The following is a 22054-nucleotide window of genomic DNA, read 5'->3' on the forward strand; positions in this document are numbered from 1 at the left end:
TTGTTGTTGTTAATAATCTAACGCCTAATTCTTTGAAGACGGTCCTAAACGTACGGAGCTGACACTGGAAAAAAGCAGCCCGGAACCGCCAGCAAAGACCAGCACGGACACTCAACGCAGCAGGAGCGCGAACTCTCGCGACAGCGTCCTGAGCCTCTCGGAGGCGCAAAGCGTCGGGAGCGTGAACTCTCGCGAGAGTGGGCACAACGGGCAGGCGCGTTGCCTTTGGAGTGTCCGCAAAATGTCTCGGCCGGCGCTGCCTTGGGGCCTCTTGGACCCGCAGCAGGAGCGTGACGTTCGCGAGCTCGTTCGCCATGTGGCGGGCCTTCAGGACGAGGCGGACCCCAACTTCCAGCTCGCCCTGCACTTTGCTTGGTCCAACTTCAGGTGTGGGGCGCGGCTCCCTGGCCGAGGCTAGGGACAGGAAGGGGTCAAGCGGTATCCGGGGCGCGCGGCCGGGTTTCCCCACCCCCAGCAAAGATCTCGCGCGCACTGCTGCTCCTGCACCAGCTTGGTGACCTAATGCCCCCTGGATCCCTGTCGCGTGTAACAAACGCATACTGAAATAGTGGGTTGTGGGTTGTTGAGGGTCGGCCTTATTCTTAGAAGCGCGCTTCTAGAGAACGGGTCTGTGTCTGTTCTGTTCCTTGTCCCACCCACTGCGCTTAACACGGTACGCTGCAGATCATTTTTTGAATGGATAGGTAAGTGAAATTTTAGAGCAGAATAATGGTCACACTCAACACTGTATTCTTACTGATTCCCTATCTCTTCTCGGGCCACTCCAGATTTCTCTTAGCTTGGTCTTTTTTTTCTTTTTCCAAAACACACAGCATAATACATTGGGTAACTTATATGTTGTTTACTGTTTGTCTCCTCCACCCCTATCTCCAGCTAGAATCTAAGTTCCACGAGGTTAGGGTTCTTGGTCTCTTTTGTTCGTTTCTTATCCCAACACCTAGAACAGTTCCTGGCACATAGTCCTCAGCCACCCAATAATACAACTTCTAATACAGTTTCTCATGTAATTTTTCAAGATTTATTTGGTTTAGATACTTAGGTGAAGTAAGAGCTTTTATTTTTATTTATGGAAGATGTAAATTAGTACTGTTATGATCATTATCTGTAATGGAATTATCACTAAGAGAATGGTCATCAGTGTTAATATTCTCCCTATTTAATTTCAGTAGAAATCCTTTTTAATAAAGATTTTATTTATTTATTTGTCAGAGAGAGAGCACAAGCAGGGAGAGGGGCAGGCAGAGGGAGAAGCAGGCTTCCCCCTGAGCATGGAGCACAATGACGGACTTCATCCCAGAACCCTGGGATCATGACCTGAGCCAAAGGCAGATGCTTAATGACTAAGCCACCCAAGCGTCACTTCAGTAGAAATCTTGAATAGTAAACAGTTTCTCAGTATCTGTAATCTTGAATATCAGCCTTAACAATCATACATATAGCGACTACTTGGTTTATAATGAGAACAGTGAGTCTAAAAGCTCACCAAGTTTCTGAAATAATAAACTCAATTCTTAAGTGTAACTTAAATATAACTGTTTGAATAGGTCATATAAGATGGAAATTTAAGTGCTGTATCCCAAATAATTTCTCAATGGCATTAAGTAGATGGACATCATTTCAGACTTGGGAGAGACATTAGAATTTACTATCTACTTTTACACATTAAGAAACTAAAGGATAAAGAGAAACTAAATGATAGGTTAAAGTAGTAGTCTACTCAGCCATTTACTGGATAGAATTAGATATATTATTTAGTAGTGTAAATTCTTTTAAATACAGATTGTTGTCTCTGACACTAAAAAAAAATGGAAAACGAGTTGGTTGAGCTATACTACAATTTTATAATTCTTTAATCCATCAGAAAAATGAACTATTCATGTTTGCTTTTTTAAAAATTGTGGCCATGTTTTAGGCCCTAGAAATTCAGATAAGTGAGATATAGCTACTATCCTAAAGGAAGACAGAGACAAAAGTTAATTACATGTGATGTAGAATAGGAGTTTTTAACCTGAGAGCCTGAAGATAGAATTCAGGTGTTATGAATTTGGACAAGAAAAAAATTACACTAACCTCTAACTAAAAAGTAGCATTTTCTTAAATTATGAACAAAAGCAACAAGCAATAGTGGTTTACCTATGACTGTGTCAAAGGTAGAAATCACATAGTTCACATCATAAAGCTGTGGCAGATATTTCTAAATATTTTTTACTGTTACTTTAATGATAGTTATGGATCCACTGCTAGAACTTGTTTTTTAATGCTTTAAAATAAATATGTCTCTTACTATATCAGCAAACTTTAAAAAATATTTCACAACTATATTTCAGTATACTTGGTTTTCTTTGTATCTCATTTTATGATTTAAAAACATTATTTTGAGAAAGGATCCCTGAACTTCACTGGGCTTCACTATGGCATAAAAAGATTAGAAACCCCTGCTATAGAATGTGCTATGCTGGACTTAGTTGCAGGGCATTATGGGAAGATGAAGAAATCAGAGGTCAAAGGCTGAGGATGACCTGTGCTTTAGCAGTCTCCAAAACCGCTGAGTGGCTGTTTGCCTGGATGGTAGAGGTGATATGAGGAGAGAAGTGCACTCCTGGGAATATTATTGCTGAATATAGGGTATCTGTAGGGATATGGAGGGCTCTGTGAATAGTCCATTTAGCTATATGACAAGATTCATAAGAGAATTGCATTTTATCTTTTAGATTTCATCGTTTCTTGGATGTTAACAGCCACAAAGTAGAAAAGACAATAGAAGGGTAAGTTAGTTTTATATATATGTATATGTGTATATGTTCAGAAATATATGTATTTACTTGTAAATCTTTTTATTAATGTAAGTTTATAACTATCAGTTTATTTTTAAATGTTTTAGAATTTATGAAAAATTCATCATTCATTCTGATCTCAGCAAAGCTGCTAGTTGGAAGAGATTAACTGAGGAATTTCTAAATGCATCACTTCTGAGCATAAAGGAAATAAAGGTATGCATTATATTGTGACATCTGTGTATTTTACTGTTTCCAATCTATTATCATCAACCTTTTTGTTACTATTTAAACATTCATTCTATTTTATAATTATCTGCTAATTGGAGCAGAACCTTCTGTAAATTGACTTAAACATTGTCATCAAACCCAGTGTGCCTCAGGCTTGTGATCAATGAAAAAGCATGTTCTTGTTTAATTGTCTTCTTAGCCGAACCTACTGTGGAAATTGAGATCAGAGATTGGCACAAATACTAGCACTGTCTGGCTATCTTAAAACTTTTTAATGGCTTTTCAGCACTTGGTAATAACTACTTAAGTAATGCTAACCAATGCCCTATACTATCCTCAACACATTCATACTCAGTTGTGGGTCTCCAAGATTACCCCTAGACTTGAAGATTCACTAGAAGGATTCACAGAACTTTACAACACTGCTATCCTCACTTTTAGGTTTATTATAGTAAAAGGATACAGATTTAAAATGAACAAAGGGAAAAGATACATAGGATAAAGTTCAGGAGAAACCAGGTATAAGCTTCCAGGTGTGCCTTCCCAGTGGAGTTGTATGAGGATGCACTTAATTCTCCCAGTGATAATGTATGACAACATGTGCAAAGTGTTGCAAACCAAGGAAGTTCACCTGAGGCTTGGTGTCTAGCATTTTGATTGGGGGTCAGTCACATGGATGTGCAGTGTCATGTGGCTGACCATAGCTCTTCAGTCTCCAACCCCTCAGAAGTCAAACCAAGGACCTCAGGCATAAGCAAATGCATTCATTGTAAGTCATATTGTTAGCATAAGCTAACTAGTCAAACTGATACTGCATGACCCAAAGCCTCTAGCATACAGAAACTCTTCTCAGCAGGATATTTCAAGGGCTCAGAGGTTACCTCAGGAGCTAGTCAAGGGCCAGTCCTAAAGACCTTTGAGATGTTCAGAGTTTGGGCAGTTCAGGCTTCCTGAGTAAACCCTTTATTGTGCACATATGTTAACTCATCCTTACAATAAACACTGTGAGGTATTGTGTAATTGTTAGGCTTTCCCTTTGTCTACGCTGTGGGAAGTGGTAAGGAAGAGCGCTTACTATCAGTAAATTGTCAATTTAAGGAAAGGCTATAAAAATATTTCTGCAAGAGAGCTGCGTAGAGCTCTGAATCCATGCCCTAATGATTAGTAACACATTTCTGTGTATTATTCCTGTAAGGACCATTTTGAAAGAGAAGGAGGTAAATCTTTTTTAGATCTTTTCTTGATTTATTTTATATAGCTTCTTGGATAGACTTTAGACTTTAGAATTTAATAATTTAGACCCTATGACACCATAATATTAATTTTTAAAAAATGGCAGGGCACCTGGGTGGCTCAGTCGATTAAGCATCCAACTCTTGATCTCAGCTCAGGTTTTGATCTCAGGGTCATGGGTTCAAGCCCCAGTTGGGCTCCACACTAGCATGGATTTTTTTAAGATTTTATTTATTTGAGAGAGAGAGACAGAGCACAAGTAGGGTTAGGGGAAGGGGGAGGGGGACAGGCAGACTGGGATCATGACCCGAGCTGAAGTTAAATGCTTAACTGACAGCCACCCAGACACCTCTGGGCTTGGAGCCTTCCTTAAAAAACAAACAAACAAACAAAAAAAACTCATGCAGCTACTCTGGAAAACAGTGTGGAGGTTCCTAAAAAAAGTTAAAAATAGAACTACCCTATGACCCAGCAATTGCACAACTATGTATTTATCCAGAGGATACAAACATAGTGATTTGAAGGGGCACATGCACCCCAATGTTTATAGCAGCGATGTCCACAATACCCAAACTATGGAAAGACCCCAGATGTTCATTGCTAGATGGATAGATAAAGAAAATATGGTATATATACGCAATGGAATATTAGTCATCAAAAAAAAATGAAATCTTGCCATTTGTAACAACATGGTTGGAACTAGAGGGTGCTACGCCAAATGAAATGTCAGTAAAAGACAAATACCATATGAGTTCACTCATGTGGAATTTAAGAAACAAAACAGATGAACGTAGGGGAAGAGAAGGAAAAATAAAGTAAGATAAAAACAGAGGGAGACAAATCATAAGAAACTCTTAATTATAGGGAACAAACTGAGGGTTGCTGGAGGGGAGCTGGGTGGGGGGATGGGGTAATTGGGTGATGGCCATGAAGGAGGGGCACTTGATGTAAGGAGCACTGGGTGTTATATGCAACTGATGATTCACTAAATTCTACCCCTGAAACTAATAGTACCCTGTATGTTAACTAAATTTAAATAAAAAACTTAAATACATAAAAATAAATAATAATGGCAAGCATTTATTTTATTTTATTTTACTTTTTTTTTTATTTTATTATGTTACGTTAGTCACCATACAATACATCATTAGTTTTTGATGTGGTGATCCACGATCCGTTGTTTTCGTATTAACACCCAGCGCTCCATGCAGTACGTGCCCTTCTTAATACCCATCACTGGGGTAACCAACCCCCCTCCCCCCTGCCCTATAAAACCCTGTTTGTTTCTCAGAGTCCATAGTCTCTCATGGTTCATCTCTTCCTCCAGTTTCCCCCCCTTCATTTTTCCCTTTCTTCTCCTAATGTCCTCTCTGCTATTCCTTATGTTCCAAAAATAAGTGAAAACATAGGATAATTGACTTTCTCTGCTTGACTTATTTCACTTAGCATGATCTCCAGTCCGATCCATGTTGGTGTGAAAGTTGGGTATTCATCCTTTCTGATGGCTGAGTAATACTCCATTGTAGATATAGACCACATCTTCTTTATCCATTCATCTGTTGAAGGGTATCTCGGCTCTTTCCACAGTTTGGCTATTGTGGACATTGCTGCTATGAACATTGGGGTGCATATGGCCCTTCTTTTCACTACATCTGTGTCTTTGGGGTAAATACCCAGGAGTGCAATTGCTGGGTCATACGGTAGCTCTATTTTTAAATTTTTTTTTTAAAGATTTTATTTATTTATCTGACAGAGAGATATAGCGAGAGAGGGAACACAAGCAGGGGGAGTGGGAGAGGGAGAAGCAGGCTTCCCGCGGAGCAGGGAGCCCGATGTGGGGCTCAATTCCAGGACCCTGCGATCATGACTTGAGCCGAAGGCAGACGCTTAACAGCTGAGCCAGCCAGGCGCCCCATCTATTTTTAAATTTTTGAGGAACCTCCACACTGTTTTCCAAAGTGGCTGTACCAACTTGCATTCCCACCAATAGTGTAAGAGGGTTCCCCTTTCTCCACAATCTCTCCAACATTTGTTGTTTCTTGCCCTGTCCATTTTTGCCATTCTAACTGGTGTAAGGTGGTATCTCAATGTGGTTTTGATTTGAATTTCCCTGTGACTAATGAAGATGAACATTTTTTCATGTGTCTGTTAGCAATTTGTATGTCTTCTTCAGAGAAGTGTCTTTTCATTATACCTTCTGAAATGGCAAGCATTTTTAGAGCACTTGATGCATGTAAGGCTCTTTTAGTCCCATAAAGACTATATTCAGTAGGTATTATTACTATACTTGTTTTGGCAAGGCGTGCCTTAACCTCAGTGTCATTTGTACCAATGAAAATACTTGCATTATACAGAATAATTAAATGAAAGAAACCGTGAGTGTCACTTCTGATTCCTACTTTGACCTTTTCATTACCATCCCTGGTCATTTTTCTGTACATTCCCTGAACACAGGGGAACCACATTCCCTTGCTTTGCTGTGGCACATCTTATATCCTATACTTGGACTGCTCTTCCCCTTCTCTCCTGCCTGAGAAATCTCATCTTTTAATATTAAATTTGAGTGTTGTCTATATAGATACTGTGTATTTCAGTTGTTTATTATGTTTGTTATTGTTTATTTCCTGATGATGAACATTTTTTCATGTGTCTGTTAGCCATTTGTATGTCTTCTTCAGAGAAGTGCCTGTTCATGTCTTCTGCCCATTTTTTGACTTACTTGTTTTTTGGGTGTTGAGTTTGAGAAGTTCTCTATAGATTTTGCATACCAGCCCTTTATCTGTAGTGTCATTTGCAAATATCTTCTCCCATTCTGTGGGTTGCCTCTTTGTTTTGTTGACTGTTTCCCTTGCTGTGCAGAAGCTTATCTTGATGACGTCCCAAAAGTTCATTTTTGCTTTTGTTTCACTAGCTTTTGGAGATGTATCTTGAAAGATGTTGCTGTGGGCGATGTCAAAGTGGTTCCTGCCTATGTTCTCCTCTAGGATTTGGATGGATTCCTATCTCACATTGAGGTCTTTCATCCATTTTGAGTTTATCTTTGTATATGCTGTTAGAGAATGGTCAAGTTTCATTCTTTTGCATGTGGCTGTCCAGTTTTCCAAGCACCATTTATTGAAGAGACTGTCTTTTTTCCATTGCATGTTTTTTCCTGCTTTGTCAAAGATTATTTGACCATAGAGTTGAGAGTCCATATCTTGGTTCTCTCTTCTGTTCCTTTGGTCTATATGTCCGTTTTTGAGCCAGTACCATGCTGTCTTGGTGATCACAGCTTTGTAATATAGCTTGAAATCGGGCAACGTGATGCCCCCAGCTTCGTTTTTCTTTTTCAACATTTCCTTGGCTCTTCAGGGTCTTTTCTGATTCCATACAAAATTTAGGATTGTTTGTTCCAGCACTTTGAGGGATAAATGTCATTGGAATTTTGATCAGGATGGCATTGAAGGTATAGATTACTCTGGGTCGCATAGACATTTTAACAATGTTTATTCTTCCAATCCATGAGCACGGAATATTTTTCCATCTTTTTGTGTCTTCTTCAGTTTCTTTCATGAGTGTTCTGTAGTTCCTAGAGTATAGATCCTTTACCTCTTTGGTTAGGTTTATTCCGAGGTATCTTATGGTTTTTGGTGCTATTGTAAATGGAATCGTTTCTCTAATTTCTCTTTCTACAGTTGCGTTGTTAGTGTATAAGAAAGCAACTGATTTCTGCGCATTGATTTTGTATCCTGCCACATTACTGAATTGCTGTATGAGTTCTAGTGATTTGGAGGTGGAGTCTTGGGTTTTCCACATAAAGTATCATGTCATCTGCGAAAAAAGAGTTTGACTCTTCTTTGACAATTTGAATACCTTTTATTTCTTTTTGTTGTCTGATTGCTGTTGCTAGGTCTTCTAGTACTATGTTGAACAATAGTGGCGACAGTGGGCATCCTTGATGTGTTCCTGATCCTAAGGGAAAGGTTCTCAGCTTTTTCCCATTGAGGAGGATATTCGCTGTGGGCTTTTCAGAGAAGGATTTTATGAACTTGAGGAATGTTCCCTCTATCCTTATACTCTGAAGAGTTTTAATCAGGAAACGATGCTGTATTTTGTCAAATGCTTTTTCTGCATCAACTGAGAGGACCATATGGTTCTTCTCCTTCCTCTTATTAATGTGTTCTATCACATTGATTGATTGGCGAATGTTGAACCACCCTCCTTGCATCCCGGGGATAAATCCCACTTGGTTGTGGTGGATGATCCTTTTAATGTATTGTTGGATCCTATTGGCTAGGATTTTGTTGAGGATTTTGAAATCTGTATTCATCAGGGATATCGGTCTGAAATTCTCCTTTTGATGGGGTCTTTGCCTGGTTTGGGGATTAAGGTAATGCTGGCCTCATAGAATGAGTTTGGAAGTTTTCCTTCTGTTTCTGTTTTTTGAAACAGCTTCAAGAGAATAGGTATTATTTCTTTGAATGTTTGGTAGAATTCCCCAGGGAATCCGTCAGGCCCTGGACTCTTGTTTTTTGGGAGGTTTTTGATCACTCCTTCAATCTCGTTCCTGGTTATTGGCCTATTCAGGTTGTCAATTTCTTCCTGTTTCAGTCTTGGCAGCTTACAGGTTTCCAGGAAGGCATCCATTTCATCCAGCTTATTGGCCTGTAGTTGTTGATAATAATTTCTAGTATTTGTTTCTATTTCCTTGGTGTTAGTCATGATCTCTCCCCTTTCGTTCATAATTTTATTAATTTGGGTCCTTTCTCTTTTGGATAACCTGGCCAGTGGTTTATCGATCTTATTAATTCTTTGAAAGAACCAGCTTCTAGTTTTCCTTGATCTGATCTGTTGTCTGGTTTCTAATTCATTGATCTCTTCCCTAATCTTAATTATTTATCTTCTAATACGTGGCTTAGGCATCATTTGTTGCTTTTTCTCTAGTTCTTTAAGGTGAAGAGTTGGTGAATTTGGGATTTTTCTGTTTTTTTGAGTGAGGCTTGGATGGCTATGTATTTCCCCCTTCAGCCCGCCTTTGCAGTATCCCATAGGTTTTGGACCGATGTGTTTTCGTTCTCATTGGTTTCCATGAATTGCTTAAGTTCTTCTTTGATTTCCTGTTGACCCAAACATTCTTGAGCAGAGTGGTCTTTAGCCTCCAAGTGTTTGAATTTCTGCCAAATTTCTTCTTGTGATGGAGTTCCAATTTTAAAAACATTGTGATCTGAGAAGATGCAGGGAATAATATCAATCTTTTGGTACCGGTTGAGACCTGATTTGTGACCCAGTATGTGGTCTATTCTGGAGAACGTTCCATGTGCACTCGAGAAGAATGAGTATTCTGTTGTTTTAGGGTGGAATGTTCTGTATCTATCTATGAGGTCCTTCTGGTCCAGTGTGTCATTCAAAGTTCTTGTTTCCTTGTTGATTTTCTGCTTAGATGATCTGTCTATGGCTGAGAGGGGAGTATTGAGGTCTCCTTCAATTAACGTATTGTTATCAATATGACTCTTTATTTTGGTTAACAGTTAGCTTATGTAGATGGCTGCCTCCCTGTTGGGGGCATAGATATTTACAATTGTTAGATCTTCTTGTTGGATAGACCCTTTAAGAATGATATGGTGTCCTTCTGTGTCTCTAACTACAGACTTTAGTTGAAAATCTAATTTGTCTGATATAAGAATTGCTACCCCAGCTTTCTTTTGAGGTCCACTGGCATGGAAGACGGATCTCCATCCCTTCACTTTCAGTCTGGATGTATCTTTAGGTTCAAAATGAGTCTCTTGTAGACAGCGTGTGGATGGGTCCTGTCTTTTTATCCAATCTGCAACCCTAGGCTGTTTTATGGGAGCATTTAGGCCGTTCACGTTGAGAGTGATTATTGAAAGATATGAATTAATTGTCATCATGTTGCTTGTGAAGACCTTGTTTTTATAGATTGTCCCTGTAAATTTCTGTTGTATATCACTCTTGGGGTCTTTCTCCTTTTATAGAACCCCCCATATTTCTTGCAGGGCTGGCTTAGTGGTCACATATTCTTTCAGGTTCTGCCGGTCTTGGAAGCTCTGCACCTCTCCATCCATTCTAAATGACAGCCTTGCTGGATAAAGTATTCCTGGCTGCATGTTCTTCTCGTTTAGTACGCTGAATATGTCTTGCCAGGCCTTTCTGGCTTGCCAGGTCTCTGCGGATAGGTCTGATGTTATTCTGATGTTCCTCCCTCTGTACGTAAGGAATCTGTTCCCCCTAACTGCCCTTAAGATGGTTTCCTTAGTTCTAAGACTTGCGAGTTTTACTATTTCATGCCGGGTGTTGGCCTGTTTTCCTTGATCTTAGGAGGGGTCCTCTCTGCCTCTGGCACATGAATGTTTGTTTGTTTCTTTTTTTTTTAAGATTTTATTTATTTATTTGAGAGAGAGAACGAGAGAGAGAGAGCACATCAGAGGGTACAGGGTCAGAGGGAGAAGCAGACTCCCTGCCAAGCAGGGAGCCCGATGTGGGACTTGATCCTCGGACTCCAGGATCATGACCTGAGCCAAAGGCAGTCGCTTAACCAACTGAGCCACCCAGGCGCCCTGAATGTTTGTTTCATTCCCCTCTCTCCTCATCTCTCCACTCCCTCTAGGATTCCAATAATTCTGACATTGGAGTGCTTCATGGTGTCACTTATTTCTCTGATTCTATTTTCATGGATTCTGAGTTATGTTTCCCTGGCCTCCTCTTTTCCCTTTTTATCTATTAAATTGTCTTCCAGGTCACTGATTCGTTCTTCTGCCTCACTTACCCTAGCTGTTAGAGTATCTAGATTAGATTGGATCTCGTTGATAGCATTTTTAAGTTCTGCCAATTCAGCTTTCATTTCTGTCCTTAGAGACTCTGTGTTGCCATTAATTGATTTCTCCACTCTAGCTATTGTCTTCACAATTGCTAGCCTGAATTCCATCTCCGACATCTTGGTTATATCTGCATCCATTTGTAAATCTGTGGCATAAGTCATAATATCCGAGTCTTTTCTACTTGGGGGATTCCTCCTCCTAGTCATTCTACTGATAGGCGGTTGAGGTAATGTTTAGAGTCGAAATTATTGACCAGAACCCAAGCAAGCTGCACCTGTTTTCTAGGGACCTTAGGGTTGCTGGCTTCTTGTTTCCCCAGCCTGTTTTCTGGGGGAGGGACCTGCTGCACTGTTACTCAGGCAACCCTGTTTGGGCAGAGTTGCCCTGCCCCCCTGTGGCGGGGGATGGACTCAATGGGAACCGGTTTGGGGGGGCTTTTTTTTCTCTGGTGGCTTTCCCTGGGGGCTTTCCGCCTCTCTTCAAGAGTCAGAGCAGAAGAGACGTTTCCAACCCTCTGCCTCAGAGCAGATTGCAGTCTGTTCTTCAGTGAGCTCTCCAGGCCACACTATCTCAGTTTCTGTCTGTGTTGCTATAAACTGCAGCATCCTGGGTTGTGCGCCCCTTGCTGCGCTCCCAGTCCTGCCACCAGGTGTGGGCACGTCTCTGCCCTTTGTGATTTTTAAACCCCCAGCCGCTCCCAGTTCGCATGCGGGACCCTACCGCTCCGGGTTTCTGTCCCGCAGGCTGCCCTAAAGTACATTCCCTGCCACTACAGGTCTGTGAGTCTGTGCTCCATTCCCAGCACGCAAGGCTGTCGCTCACCGGCAGTGTAGGATCCCCATGGCCAGGATCCCTCCCCCTGCTGTTTATCCTCCGATATCTGCCTGCCACCGGAATCACGGCTCCCCACTTTGTACCTCAAAACCAATCGCCCATGATACTCTGTTTGTAGAGATCCAGATCTGTCTTCTTACATCTTAGGCTGATTTCGTGGGTGCTCAGAATGGTCTGGTATATACCCAGCTCAATTGCGGGGACCAGTTGGAATAGGGTCCCCTACTCCTCTGCCTTTTTTTCTGAAATCAACTTGCTATTAACATTCTTGTAGAAACTTTGTGTGAACCTAAGTGTTCACTCTTTTTTGGACAGATTTCTAAGAGTGTAATTGCTGGTTTATATGGTAAGCATAGGTTCAACCTTTTGAAAAACTGCCAAATTACTTCCCAAAGTGACTATATCATTTTATATTCCCCCAAGCAATATATAAGGGTTCCAGTTTCTCTACATCCTGCCAACACTTGTTTTTAATCTATCTTTTATATTATAGACATCTTAGAGAATATGTGGTAATCATTTTGGTTTTGATTTACATTTCCCTAATGACTAAAGATGTTGAGCATTTTTTCATGTGCTTTTTAGCCATTTATATGTCTTCAGTAATGTCTTTTAAAGTCTTTTCCCATTTTGAAATTGGACTGCTTGTCTTCTTACTGAGTCATTAGAGTTGTTTGTTCCTCATACAAGTACTTCATCAGAAGAATGATTTACAAATATTTTCTTCCAGTCTCTAGCTTGTCTTTTCATTTCCTTAGTGGTGTTTTTTTGAAGTTCAAAAGTTTTTCATTTTAATGAAGTTCATTTATCTATTTCTTTCTTTTATGACTTGTGCTTTTGGGGTCATATCTTAAGAACTCTTTGCCTAATCCAAAGCTAAAAGACTTTTCTCCTGTCTTTTCTTCTAGCAGTTTTAGCACTTGCATTTCTATCTATGTTTTATTATGAGTTAATTGTTGTAAATGTTGTGAGGAAAGGATCTATATTAAATTTTTTTTTACCTTCAGCTATTCAATTGTCCCATCACCATTTGTTGAAAAAACTATTCTTTACCTATTGAATTGTCTTGGCATCTTTGTCAAAAACAAATTGGACAGAAATATAAGGATTTATTTCTGGACCCTGAATTGTGTCACTAATTTATATGCCTATTCTTTACACAAATACCACACTGCATTTATTAATGTAGCTTTGCAGTGAGTTTTAGAATCAGGTGATATAAGTACTGCAACTTTTTTCAATACCATTTTGTGTATTCTAGACCCTCTGAATTTCCTTGCACATTAGGATTAGCTAAATTTCTACAAAAAGCCTTTTGTCAGGGATTGCATTGAATCAGTAGATCATTTGGGAAGTATTGCTCTGATTGGTTGAATTGTATCCCCAGAAAAGTTATGTTCTCAAGTCCTATCCCCTGATATCTGTGACTATGACTTTATTATAGGGTCTTTATCAATGTAAGCAAGTTGAAATGAAGTCAAACTGGCTAATCCAGTGATTGGTATCCTTATAAGACAGTAGAAATTTGAACACAGATACACACAGGGCAAACATGCTATGATGGAGGCAGAGATTGCAGCCATGCAGCTGCAAATCAAGGAACCCTAAGGATTTGTGGCAACCACAGAAGCTGGAAGAGGCAAGGAAGGATTCTTCCCTCAAGCTTTCAGATTGAGCGTGGCCCTGCTGACGGCTTGATCGCAGACTTCTAGCCCCAAGAAATGAAAAAGATTAAATTCCTTTTGTTTTAAGCCACACAGTTTGTAGAATTTTGTTATGGCAGCCCAAGGAAACTGCTACACAGTCTTAACAATATTAAATCTAAATATTAAATAATTAAATCCGTGAGTGTGAACTCTCCCATTTATTTAGATATCTTTATTTTTCTCAGCAATTTCATTTTTCCAGGTACAGATCTTTCATTTCTGTTTACTCCTAAATATTTTATTCTATTTGGTGCTATTATGAACGGAATTGTCTTCTTAATTTCATTTGCAGTTTGCTTTTTGCTAACATTTTCTTCTGGATTCCTTAGTATTTTCTACACTGAGGGTCATGTTATCTCCAAAAATAGTTTGACCTCTTCCTTTCCAGTGTGAAGTGTTTTGGGACTTTTTGCACTGGCCAGAAGCTTCAATACAGTGCTGAACAGAAGAGTGGACATTTTTTCCTTGTTCCTAGTCTTAGAGGAAAAGCTTCAGTTTTACTCTTAATTATGATATTAATTATAGATTTTTCATAGATGCCCTTTATCAGTTTGAAGATGTTCTCTTTTATTCCTAGTCTATTGAGAGTTTTTATCATGATTAAGTGTTGTGTATTGTCAAATCTCTTTCTGTACCTTTGAGATAATCATAGGTTTTTTTGTTTTGTATTCTCTGAGGTCTTAGCTTGAGCTGCCATTACAAAATACCACAGACTGGGTGGCTTAAAAATACAAATTTATTTTCTCATGGTAGTGGAGTCTGGGAGGACTAAGATTAAGGTGCTGGCTGATTCAGTTGCTGGTTATGACTGTCTGGCTCGTAGATGGCCACCTTCTCTCTGTTTTCACATGGCAGAGCTCTCTGGTATCTCTTCTTATCCCATTGGACCAGGGCTTCACCCTTATGAATTAATAACCTCCTGAAAGCCCCATCTGCAAATACCGTCACACTGGGGGTTAGAGTTTCAACACAGGAATTTGAGAGGAACACAAACACTTAGTTCATAACATATGATGTATTATATTAAGTGAGCTTTGGGTGTTAATCTAATTTGTGTGTGGACTGAGAAGTACATTCATACTTAAGGCCATTTTCAAGACTGTCCTGGCTTATATTTTGTGTTGGTTGCATGAACTCATGTTCCATCAGTCAAGCATGTATGGCTGGTTTGGTCCACTCCAGTTTCTACTGTGTACATCACAGCCTAATCAACCCAAGACATATGGAGAGCTGAAGCAAGCCCTGTGTGGCTGCTGTGCCTCCAGGAATTCCCTGATAAACCCTCAACTATTCTGCTGTCCTGCTGCTCAACACACACAGGACCGCAACCACTGACTCCCCACTTCACTTGCCACTGCATTTGCTACTTTAACTGACAGCTCTTTGAGTCAAGTGAGACTCTTCCATCAACAGAAGCAAAGCGGCTAGTTTTCATTCCCTGTCTAGTCTGGTTGAACTACAACTGTGATAAAGCTAGAAGGAGGAGGAAAATAGCTCTGGGCAAATATGCCACAAACTCACACAGTTCCACCCTGAGATCATTTTTGTGAATAAATGCTTCTCACCATTTGTATGCCCTTGCTCCATTGAGAGCACTGAAATGGTTGTCTGACAATTTTGTCCAGCTTTTAGTTACTTTTAGGGGAGAGGCTTTGAAGACCACTTCCTTCCATCATGCCAGAAGTGTATCTCTAACCGCACTATCTATTATAAATAGTTAGGGATTTATATTATCCATGGGAGTTACTCAGTAAATGACAGTTCACTATTTCCAGGCTCTGAATGATATTTGGCAAAAAAGATTTGGGGTGGTTTGTTATTCTTGGAAAAATAAGCAAAGACTGACATATTTATAAAACCCCACTGAAACTATGAATTCTAGTTCTTTGTAGCTTTGAGTTTCAAAGAATGTGAGAGTGGAGTATAAGTTATCCTTAAATATCCTTTGAGTCTCAAGACCACCTCTGATATAATATACAGCACATGGGATTGCTACTTTCATCATATATATATGTGTGTGTTCATTGACTTTCTACAGAGTAGCAGGGACCATGCAGGGCCTCAGAAGACAGAGACTAGGGGCATGTGGCTGATGTGTAGCCAGAGTTCAACTCTTTACCTTTATCTCTTACGTGAAGAGATGGCATAAAAAACAAGTTAACTTGTATTTTTAAAGTTAAGTATAATAGTTCATATTTTCTATATGTAAGTGCTAGAGTCCTAACTCTAAGCAGTTTTCTTTTTCTTCACTACAATTAGTAATTTTGGTCAAAGCATGATATATAGCTGGTTGATAGGCTATGTTTTGACCATTAGTGCTAATTTGTAGTTCAGTGATAACCCAATTAATGAGTTCTCTCAGGGTCAAGCTCCTTTATAGATGTTACTCAAAAATAAACAATGTATAGGAGTACGGAAATGGCATCATTTAGGTCCTCCTCCCATGACCAAGAGTTGCTTTTGTGCATCCCTACACTGCTACAGGGCAATAGTTCTAATACTTGGCAAAGTAGGGAGGTTTGCAAGGGTGCAATATGTGCCCTTTCACTGTACACACTTCCTTCCTCTGTCATTGGTAATTTTCACCTTACTCAGGTGCACAAAATAAAGAAAAAAAATTGATGCTAGCAATTCTTACTAAATAATAGATTTCTATAGTGGGAGGTGTTTAAGTACTTATATTTTAGACTTTTTATTCCACTTTCTCTGTGGAATAAAAATTCTTTACTTTGTTAAAGGAATTTCAGGCGTTTCTAAGCAGGTGAGAAATTATCAGAGAAAGGGCAGCTCCTTGAAGTCTTATTAGTGATATATTTTCTTCTTTTTTAATTTTTTTATTGTTACGTTAATCACCATACGTTACATTATTAGTTTTTGATGTAGTGTTCCATGATTCATTATTTGTGCATAACACCCAGTGCTCCATGCAGAATGTGCCCTCTTTAATACCCATCACCAGGCTAACCCATCCTCCCCCTCCCCTCTAGAACCCTCAGTTTGCTTTTCAGAGTCCATTGTCTCTCATGGTTCATCTCCCCCTCTGATTTCCCCCCCTTCATTCTTCCCCTCCTGCTATCTTTTTTTTTTTTTTAACATATATTGCATTATTTGTTTCAGAGGTACAGATCTGTGATTCAACAGTCTTGGCACAATTCACAGTGCTCACCATAGCACATACCCTCCCCAATGTCTATCACCCAGCCACCCCATCCCTCCCACCCCACCCCCACTCCAGCAACCGTCAGTTTGTTTCCTGAGATTAAGAATTCCTCATATCAGTGAGGTCATATGGTACATGTCTTTCTCTGATTGACTTATTTAGTGATATATTTTCTAAACATTCCTAGGAAAGTTTAGCAAGTATTTACTGTGTCCCTGGCATTTTACTAGGTGGTAGGAATACAGAATAAACAATACATGATCATCACTGCCCAGATTTTTAATAGTATTTAATTATGATAAACATTGTGAAGACATATATAAGGTACTACAGATGGTCCCTGACTTACAGTGGTACAAAAGCAATTCATATTCAGTGGAAATTCAGATTTTGAACTTTGATCTTTTCTCAGGTTAGTGATATGCAGTATGATACTCTCTGGATGATGCTGGCAGCAAGCCACAGCTCCCAGTCAGCCAGGTATTCATGAGGGTGAACAACCAGTACACTTAACAGCCATTTTGTACCCATACAACCATTCTGTTTTTCACCTGCAATACAGTATTCAGTAAATTGCATGAGATATTCAGCACTTTATTATTAAATAGGCTTTGCCTTAGATGATTTTGCCCAACTATAGGCTAATATGGGTGTTCTGAGCATGTTTAACATAGGGTAGGCCAGGGGTGCCTGGCTGGCTCGGTCGGTAGAGCATGCGACTCTTGATCTTGGGGTCCTGAGTCCTTATGTTGGGTGTAGAGATTACTTTAAAAAAAAAAAAAAGGGTAAGCCAAGCTATGATGTTCAGTAGGTTAGGTACATTAAATGCATTTTTGAGTTATAATATTTTCAACTTACAATGGCTTTCTTGGCATGTAACCCCATTGTAAGTTGTGGAAGACTTGTATAGAACATACAGTAGGAAGAACTCACCTGGTTTTTAGGCATTAGAGAGTTACCTTCCTTGAATTTAACCCATCTCTTCTTTCCAGTATAGTTTATGACTTTAGCCCATTTGGGGTATTTTTATTTTTTGGTAACTTTTAAACATGGTTTTTTTTTTTTTAAGATTTTATTTTTATTTATTTATTTTAGAGATAGTGCAAGTAGGGGGAGGAGCAGAGCAAGAGGGACAAGCAGACTCTGCAGCGAGTGCGGAGCTGGACGCCGGTCCCGATCCAACGATACTGAGATCATGACCTGAGCCGAAATCAAGAGTCGAATTCTTAACCAACTAAGCCACCCAGGCACCCCAAATATGGTTTTTTAAATATAATTTTTTTGCTTTTTTTTTTTTTAACTTAAAGAAAAGTTGAAGAATAGTAAATGAACTCCAGTGTATCCTTTGCTCAGGTTCACTAATCAGTGTTTTTTAATCTGGAATAGTTCCTCAGGCTTTCTTTTTCTTGACCTTGACAATTTTTTTTTTAAAGATTTTTATATTTATCTGACAGAGACACAGAGAGAGAGGGAACACAAGCAGGGGGAGTGGAAGAGGGAGAAAGCAGGCTTCCCACTGAGCAGAGAGTCCGATGCTGGGCTCGATCCCAGGACCCTGGGATCATTACCTAAGCCAAAGGCAGATGCTTATGATTGAGCCACCCAGGCACCCCTTAACCTTGACATTTTTTAAGAGCACAGGCCAGTTATTTGGTAGCTTGTCCTCAGTTTTGGTATTTCTGACGATTCCTCTTTATGATTCAGGTAATGCATTTTTGACATGTTCCTTACATGTACGCATTTGAACTCTAAAAAAGGTTTAGAGATTAGGATTTACTTAGGTATGATTCATGTTTTCTCAAACTAGAAAAAATATTGGGGACATAACTGACATGGGGTTATCTTTTCTTAAACTAGTTTTGAAAGCTTTCACCAACCTCAGTGATTCATATCTTCATTTTTTGTTTTAAAGACAGATGCACATTATTCCATACTGTCACTTCTTCTGTGTCTATCTGATTCTCCTTCAAACAGCAATTATGTGGAAACACCAAGAGATGAAGTGGGTACGTTGCCAAATGTTTAATATATAACAAAAGTGAAATTGGTTTTATTGCTTAATATCAGACATTTTATAAAAAGTTGTAAAAATCTATGAAACTAAAATATTTCTGTTGCTTTGGATACAATTGCAATTACAAATCATTTAAAATTTAAGTTCTGACTTTAAGTTAAACTACTTTCAATTATATAAAGAGAAAAAATTCCTTTTGAAGCTAAGTTAAATTTTAAAATGTATTAGAATATCAGTTTATTGAGTTTCAGTATTTTTGAACTTTGTCATCCCCTGAGTGCGTTTTATTTTGAGTTTTGTTAGACTTTTTTCCTATAGTTTTGGGTTTTTTTCCCCCACATATTTTTGATAAAGCTGATGAAATTCTTCTGTTATATTTCAGAAAAGAAAGATGATTTTGACTGGGGAAAATACTTGATGGAAGGTGAAGAAATTGACCTTGGTCCAAATGTAAACACACCAGTAAGTGGCAATAGTTTTGCTATTGAAAATATAAATATATGCCAAGTGATACATTATTTTTGTGGTTCCTTTCACCCTAGAGCAACTTAACTAAAACAAGAATACTTTTCACTAAATTACAGTAGTTTGTCATTAAAGATTTATTAAGATTTTGCACTGAATCAATAGTACTAGGGAGTTGAATGAATATAAGTATCCTTTAAGGAGTATCCTTTCATCTTGGGGGTTTTGCCACCAAAAATAATTCCAGGTTATCATAGTAACTTTCAAGACATTTAGAAAAAAGTGTCATTAGGTATAGTTTTTGCTTTTTTTTTTTTGAAATATTCTTAATCTTTTCATCTAAATAGCTCCAGTCACCATACACTCTTAAGGATAAGATGTATTTCCCTTTTTAATCAGAATTGGTCTGAAGACAGTGAAGATGAAGATGATCAACAGCCCTTAAGTAGAGAAGACTCTGGGATTCAGGTGGACAGGACACCATTAGAAGAACAAGATCCAAACAGAAAACTGGGGCCTCGTGTCAGCTGGAAAGGTACTGTGTATTCTCAGATGCATCATTTTCTTGTAGTAGGACAGGCACGCTTTGGGAATCAGTTCTATATGATTTAAGATACTGGTAAGTTCTGCCATCTTTGTAAATCTTTTTAAACCATTAGTAGATCTATAGTGTCTAAGAAGTGGCACTACAAAATTAATGTTGAAAAGAGATTTATAGTGAAATTCTGTGTTTTGTTTTGTTTTTATAGTTCTGAGAACTTTACTAGTCCTAAATATTTCAATTTGTTTTTTATTGGAGAAGGGTTGACTTTGCCTAAGTTAGTAACGAAATAAAAGGAAAAAAGATCTGTACAATTTAATTTTAAATTGGAATGTTTGAATTTTAGTGAAGAACTGTGAATGGGTAGACTCTAGAAAGAACTGGAAGCAACCTCAGAGATTAGATTATCTAGTCCTACTCATTTTGTAGATAAGGAAACAAAGTCCTGGTTACATTGGCTTTTCTATGGTCATGTAGCTGTGAAACTAACCCCCAGAAGATGGGATATGTAACCAGACCCTATTCACTGTACTTGAACCTTGCTAAATGGACAAAGTATTTAAAGCTGATTTAGCATCCTAATGATTTTCTAGCTTATTTTTTCTTTCCTTTTCTTTTTAATTTTTGTGTCAGACCTTTAGGGCAGAGTGTGGTCATTACTAGTCCATGCAGGAACTTTTAATTTGATTTATATCATCTGTTCTGCTATTTCTGATTCTCACTCCCCATTCCTTTTCTCTGCCAGCCCAGTTCTAGGCACCTGTTGTAATGTATTTGATACTTGTGTTCTCACACAGATCAAGTTCTTATAAAGTACATTCTATTGGTTGGTGTATTCTGTTTTAAAAATTATGTACTGGTATTATTCCATGTGCAGACTTTGTTCTATTCCTCTTTCATCTATCTCTGTTTTAAATCTGTCTCTGTCAACTCTGTGTACATCTCTTCTGTTACCCCTAACTGCTGTATAGGTTTCTGCAGCTTGCAGTACCACATTTAAATTATCACTTTCCTGTGGACAGTCCCTGAGCTGCTTTTGCTCCCTCTACCTAGTGCCATGCCCATTATGGACCTGGCCCACAGTCTCCTCTCTACTTGATAAAATCCACCCCTCTGATTTGGGCTGCTTTTGTTTTAATTTGCATTTGTCTGGCTGTTCAGGATAAGTGCTTGTGACTCCTCAGGTCCTTTAGTCTTGCCCCTTCTGTGAAGTACCCATTGATAACCTCTGCTTGTTTTCTTTTGGGTTTCATGATTTCCTTCGAGTTCCTTGTATGTCTAGATATTAATTCCTAGGTTTTAGACATGCAGTTATCATGTAGTCACCTTACTATTAGCATTTTTCATGAGATAATTTCAAACAGAATCTGTGATTTTTTTCCACTATTTTGTTGTACTCAGATCTATAAATTTTTTCATGATATGGTTAGTATTTGGGTCCTGATATTTTTCTCTACAGAAACATTCCCTTGTATTTTCCTTCTGTTTGCTTTTTTAAAGCTTACGTTTAGGTCTTTAGTGACCACCAGGTCCACTTTTATATATGAACTGAGGTTAAAGGGTCTAACTTACCTTTCTCCAATGTCATGAGCCAGTTTTCCCAGAAGCATCTACTAAATAACCCATTCTATCCACATCGTTCTGTGATTCTAGCATTATTATATATCAAGTTTTCATATATACATATATGTATTTCTGAACATTGTGTTCTCTCCCTTCAGTGTGAGTTGCTGAGGAACAGAATTTTTGTTTATATGGCTTTATAATATATCTCAACACACAGAAGACAAGTTTCCCCATCACCTCCTTTATACCTTTTCAAAATTGGCTTAGCAGCATTATCAACAATAGCCAAACTGTGGAGAGAGCCCAAATGTCCAATAAAGAAGATGTGGTAAGCGAGAGATGTGTAAGATGGCAGAGGAGTAGGAGATCCTAGTTTCCCTCGGGATCATGGTCCCTTAAAATCAGCTAGATGGTTATCAGATCATTCTGAAAACCTGCAAAATCAGAGATCTGAGAAAAGAATTGCTACAATTCTACAAATAGAAAAGTGATCGCTTTTTGCAAGATAGGAGGTATGGAGATATGAATCTGAGGCAATATATCCCAAGATAAACCATGGGGGCAGAGAGCCTCCATAAGTGGGGAAATGGAAGTCTTATAAGTAGTGGAGCACAAAATTGGAACTTTTAGAGATTTGCCTGGAAGGCGCTCAGAGATGAAGCAGGGTAGAATCCCATGTGAGACAGCATGGTCT

General features: G+C 38.9%; 1 protein-coding gene across 3 annotated transcripts in view; it reads left to right on the top strand.

Annotated features, from left to right (window-relative positions):
• The first annotated feature begins 213 nt into the window (after positions 1-213).
• TUBGCP5 (tubulin gamma complex component 5) overlaps positions 214-22054 on the top strand; it is a 101917-nt gene continuing 80076 nt past the window's right edge. For all 3 annotated transcript variants that reach the window (XM_025852095.2, XM_025852094.2, XM_025852096.2), the window contains exons 1-6: positions 214-387; positions 2733-2786; positions 2903-3011; positions 18687-18780; positions 19171-19250; positions 19653-19788. In XM_025852095.2, the coding sequence (XP_025707880.1) occupies positions 242-387; positions 2733-2786; positions 2903-3011; positions 18687-18780; positions 19171-19250; positions 19653-19788 (619 nt within the window). In that variant the 5' untranslated portion in view covers positions 214-241. The remainder of the gene's footprint in view (positions 388-2732; positions 2787-2902; positions 3012-18686; positions 18781-19170; positions 19251-19652; positions 19789-22054) is intronic.

Source organism: Callorhinus ursinus, unplaced genomic scaffold (assembly GCF_003265705.2).
Source record: "Callorhinus ursinus isolate GAN/ISIS: 27379988/994484 unplaced genomic scaffold, GSC_fseal_2.0 scaffold78, whole genome shotgun sequence".
Taxonomy (NCBI): Eukaryota; Metazoa; Chordata; class Mammalia; order Carnivora; family Otariidae; genus Callorhinus; species Callorhinus ursinus.